Source organism: Solanum pennellii, chromosome 10 (genome assembly GCF_001406875.1).
Source record: "Solanum pennellii chromosome 10, SPENNV200".
In the NCBI taxonomy this organism is placed as follows: domain Eukaryota; kingdom Viridiplantae; phylum Streptophyta; class Magnoliopsida; order Solanales; family Solanaceae; genus Solanum; species Solanum pennellii.
The window spans coordinates 75,362,340-75,367,779 of record NC_028646.1 but is presented as its reverse complement, the minus strand read 5'-3'; the positions used below and the strand labels follow the sequence as shown (position 1 = coordinate 75,367,779).

The 5,440-nt window shown below is 37.3% G+C and overlaps 1 protein-coding gene across 1 annotated transcript; it reads left to right on the top strand.

The window, feature by feature from the left end:
* The first annotated feature begins 4,350 nt into the window (after positions 1–4,350).
* On the top strand, positions 4,351–5,179 carry LOC107001686 (non-specific lipid-transfer protein 2). Its single transcript, XM_015199644.2, has 2 exons — positions 4,351–4,764; positions 4,931–5,179. The coding sequence occupies exons 1-2, from the start codon at positions 4,430–4,432 to the stop codon at positions 4,938–4,940; spliced, it is 345 nt and encodes a 114-aa protein (XP_015055130.1). The 5' UTR covers positions 4,351–4,429; the 3' UTR covers positions 4,941–5,179.
* The last annotated feature ends 261 nt before the right edge of the window (positions 5,180–5,440 follow it).

The window sequence follows — 5,440 nt, the reverse complement described above, 5'->3', positions numbered from 1 at the left end:
TCAGTGTATTTCTTAAAGTAACAACAAGGATCCTTTTCAGCTTTGCAGAATCCACTCTTGGTCATGAAGGAGTCAAACTTCTTGTACCACTGCCTTGGTGCTTGCTTTAGTCCATACAAGCTCCTGGTGAGCTTGCACACCATGTGTTCCTTGCCTGGAACCACAAATCCTTCCGGTTGCTGCATATAGATCTCTTTGTCCAGATCTCCATGTAAAAACGCTGTTTTTACATCCATTTGCTCTAGATGCAAATTCTCCGATGCAACAATACTCAACAGAATTCGAATAGAGGTTAACTTCACAACAGGAGAGAATATTTAAGCATAATCAATACCTTTCCTTTGTGAATATCCTTTAACCACTAAACGAGCCTTGAACCTTCTTTTGCCATCTGGTTCAGTCTTGATTCTGAACACCCACTTGTTCAGCAAAGCTCTCTTCCCTGCAGGTAACTCAGTCAACACCCATGTGTCGTTCTTCTCAAGTGACCTCATCTCATCATCCATGGCTTGCTCCCACTTGATCGAATCCTCCACCTGTAGGGCCTCATCAAAAGACTATGGTTCCCCCTCATCAGTCAGCAATAGATAGTGTAATGAAGGTGAATACCTATCTGGTGCCCTAATGGATCTGGATGATCTTCTTAACACCTGCTCAGGTGTAACTTGCTCCACTTCAGATTCTTCAGTAGAAGTTGGTTGTATATCTGCTTCGACATCTCTAGGGATACTCTTCTCCAACTCAACCTCAACTCCTACTTGCTTTGTAATCTCTAGAAGCTTCTGCTTCTATCCTTGTACAGGACAGACTCATCAAATGTCACGTCACAATGTCTCAGGATCTTTCTGTTCTTATCATCCCAAAACCTGTAACCAAACAATCAGAACCATAGCCTATGAAGTAACATTTCATAGACTTGGCATCAAACTTGTCTCTCTTTTCTGGATCAACATGAACATAAGCAGTGCAACCAAAAGTCCTCAAGTGTGAGTACTTGAGTTCTTTTCCTGTCCACACCTCCTCTGGAATCTTGAACCCTAAAGGAACTGATGGTCCCCTGTTGATCAAGTATGCAGCTGTGCTCACAGCATCCGCCCAAAGTGTTTTGGGCAGCCCACAGTGTATCCTCATACTCCTTGCACGCTCATTCAATGTTCTGTTCATCCTCTCAGCAATTCCATTCTGCCTTGCCTTACCAGGAACTGTTCTCATCAATCTGATTCCCTCAGCTGCACAGAATGCCTTGAACTCTGATTTGTCATACTCTCCTCCATTGTCAGACCTTAGGCATTTGACTTTCAAACCGGTCTGATTCTCAACTTCAGCTTTCCACTTCTTGAAAGTTGCAAACACATCTGACTTATGCTTCAAGAAGTAAACCCATACCTTCCTGCTGAAATCATCAATGAAGGTAACATAGAATCTGGATCCTCCAAGTGATGATACTGGAGATGGTCCCCAAACATCTGTATGGACCATTTCCAACCGCACTTTCTTTGGCTCTCTAGGAGTCTTTGTGAAGCTTACTCTTTTCTGTTTGCCCATAACACAGCTCTCGCAAAGACCCATATCAACAGACTTCAGACCCTCTAATGCTCCTTTTGCAACCAGCATCTTCATTCCTTTAGTACTCATGTGTCCAAGTCTGTTGTGCCACAGACATGAACCGGAAGCACCTTCAGCAACAGCGGCCATGTTTATACACCCTGCAGTGGTGTACAAGGTTCCAGATTTGGTGCCACGAGCTACTACCATAGCACCTTTCACGATCTTCCACGAACCTTTCCCAAACTCTGCTGCATATCCCGTGCTATCCAACTGACCAACAGAGATCAGATTTTTCTTGATCCCAGGAATATATCTGACATCCTCCAATGTCCACTGGTTTCCCGAGGTGGTCTTTATGCAAACATCCCCCTTTCCTTCAATCTCTAAGGCTTTATTGTCAGCAAGATATACTTTTCCAAAATTTCCAGATTTGAAATTTTGGAACAACTCCTTGCTTGGAGACGAATGGAAAGATGCACCAGAATCCAAAATCCATGATTCAACCGGGCTGTTCACACTAAGGATTAGAGCATCCCCAATGTCCTCTGCTGAATTTACAGAATCATTGTCATCTCCAAATTTCTGATTCTGTTTCTTCTTTGGCTTTGTACAGTTCGTCCGAAAGTGCCCTTTTTCTCCACAGTTCCAACAAGTCACGTTTGATCTGTTCTGGGATTTTCCTCGATTCTTTGATTTTGATCGACCATGTTGATTTTGTTCTTTGGTCTTACTTCTCCCCCTTCGGTCAACGCTGAGAGCACTGCCCAATAAATCTCCCACTTCTCGTTTGCGAATACTTTCGCTAAGAACAACATCACGAATTTCATCAAACTTCAGTTTCTCAGATCCACGGGAACTGCTAATCGCAGCAACAACAGTATCCCAAGACTCGGGCAGAGATGACATCAAAATCAATGCCTTAATTTCATCTTCGAAATTAATATCCACAAAATTGAGTTGACTCACAATCATATTGAACTCGTTTATATGATCAGAAACGGATCCAGTTTCAGACATCTGTAAATTGAACAACTTACGCATCAAATATACCTTGTTCATAGCCGTTGGTTTTTCATACATGTTTGACAGTGCCTTCAACAGACCGGATGTAGTCTTCTCCTTCACGATGTTGAACGCCACGTTTCTTGACAAAGTCAACCGGATCAACCCTAGAGCCTGGCGATCCTTGAGTTTCCACTTCTCCTCCGTCATGGATTCCGGCTTCACCCCGGTCAACGGTTCGTGAAGATCTTTCTGGTACAGATAATCTTCGATCTGCATCTTCCAGAAACTGAAATCGGATCCATCAAACTTCTCGATTCCAAGCTTCGAACTATCCATCTTCAGTGATCGTGTTGAATCTCCTTAGCTTTGATACCAGTTGTTAGGATCAAATTCACGCACACACACTAGATGAATGAAGAACACAAGAACTTTCAAGAGAAAGAGATGAGAGATCTAGAGAGAGAAAGAGAAAACCCAATATTTCGTGGTAACACCCCGTGAGTAAACTTCCACGGCGGTGAGGTATATCTATATTAATAAATTAGAGTATTTTTGGTTACAGAGAATAAATAGGAAAGCCTAAAATAGAGAATAAATAGGAAAACCTAAAATAGAGAATAAATAGGAAAACCTAAAATTAATCAGGCTCCACTACCTAACATAAATTGTATACAAATTCAAATTATATACAGATATACAAACACATAAAATTAAATTGAGAGGCTGTCACGAGAGACTGACAATAATTTATGCAAATTTTCTGCCAACGAAATCATACAAATATGAAGAGGAGTCAGCGAATTATACAATTACTTCTTTCGTATATATATATATATATATATATATATATATATATATATATATATAGAGAGAGAGAGAGAGAGAGAGAGAGAAATAGCCTAAATTCTTTTGTATATATGTGTAGCGAAATAGCCATAGCGAAATATTAAACCTATATTTGCTATAGGTTTAATATTTGTATACTTTTTTCATAATCTTTTTGACCGGAAACAAGCATTTGTATTGAACATACAACAAATATTTAATCATTTATATACAAGTAATAAACTTTACACCTTAAACTAATTTTTGTTTTAAAAAAAAGGTCATGAAACCAAATTTGTTTATTTAATTAAATAAATTTTACACCTTAAATTCATTTTTAAAAATAAAAAGTCATGAAAGCAAATTTATTTATTTAAATAAATAAACATTACACCTTCAATTCAATTTTTAAAAGAAATTAATGGCTCATTTGCTTCAAAATTAACTCATGTACCATAATATTTCCACATCTAACAGTAAGGTACTCTGTCTCCTTAGTTTGTACTCGAGACATTGTTTAATCAATTTCATGTATTATGACTTTTTTACATCGAACCCTTCTCCTTATTTATTACTCTTCTTTATTTAATAACCACTCTTCTCCTTGTATCTTTTTTTTTTTTAAAAAAAAACATTTACTTTATACCATAAAGAATAAAAAATAAAATGATCCAAAGCATGAATAGAGCCATCCAACACACATTTTTTTAAAAAAATTACGATATATTTAAATTTTCTGGCTTCGCCATTGTAACAAGAAAAGTAGTATTGGACAATTTGTGGATTGGGCCTTAAATCGTGTATAGCGTGGTTCAATAAAAATTAGTCACGTAATAAACTAAATTTGACTTTATAGGCACCCCCTAATTATTATTATGTACCCTCATTTCATTTAACTCTTAACTCCCAACTAATCCTCTCATTTTAATTCCACTAATTTCCTCTCTATAAATACTCACTAGCTTTTACACCTAACACTCAAAACAAATAAATTTGTACTACTATAACATTCTCTACTATTTCTATAATCTTTACTCAATTTTTTATAAGAATGGAAATGTTTGGCAAAATTGCATGCTTTGTGGTTTTTTGCATGGTGGTGGTTGCACCCCATGCAGAGTCACTGAGCTGCGGCCAGGTTACATCTGGCTTGACTCCTTGTCTCCCTTATCTTGAGGGTCGCGGCCCTCTAGGAGGATGTTGTGGTGGTGTTAAGGGTCTGTTGGGTGCAGCCAAGACCCCAGAAGACCGGAAGACAGCATGCACTTGCCTTAAATCGGCAGCTAATTCTATTAAGGGCATTGATACAGGAAAAGCCGCTGGGCTCCCTGGAGTTTGTGGAGTCAACATTCCTTACAAGATCAGCCCTTCCACTGATTGCTCAAAGTACGGTGATTATACTTATTCAATTGACAGTATAATATTTCTTTTATTTGTAATTTATATATGTCTGACTATTGATTAAACTTATATGTTACAAAACGATATATATATATATGTGTGTACGTGCATACTATACATTTAATGTTGATTTAATATTTCAATATTGCAGGGTCCAGTAAGGTTGATGAAAGCTAAATCTAGCTTGTGGAGATGAAGAATAAGATGGATTTATCGATCGAGTTTGATCCATCATTATATATATATATATATATATATATGTTGTCTCTTTTCTTTTGTAATTGTGGTTTTTGGAGTACTTATATATTGTCGAGTCTTGTAATGAACATTGGTGTGGTTGCTTATGTTACAACCCAATCTTCATATATATAGCGTAATACATGATATTTTCTGCTTTAAACTTTTCTTAACTCTTATTCATCGATGGTACAATTATTTTTACACTAATTAAGAGTTGGTAATTCTTAAGAAAAGGATGATACAACTTTGGAATTTGAGAAATTACATCGATATATTTAAATTTGACTCTGGTTAGATCCTTTATTCACATCATGATATTCCCTCCGATCCATTTTAGTTGTGGTATTGGCTAAAAATAACTAATGCAGTATATAATTAATCACATGCAAAAGGCAAATCGAAATTTGAAGTCGGTGCACCA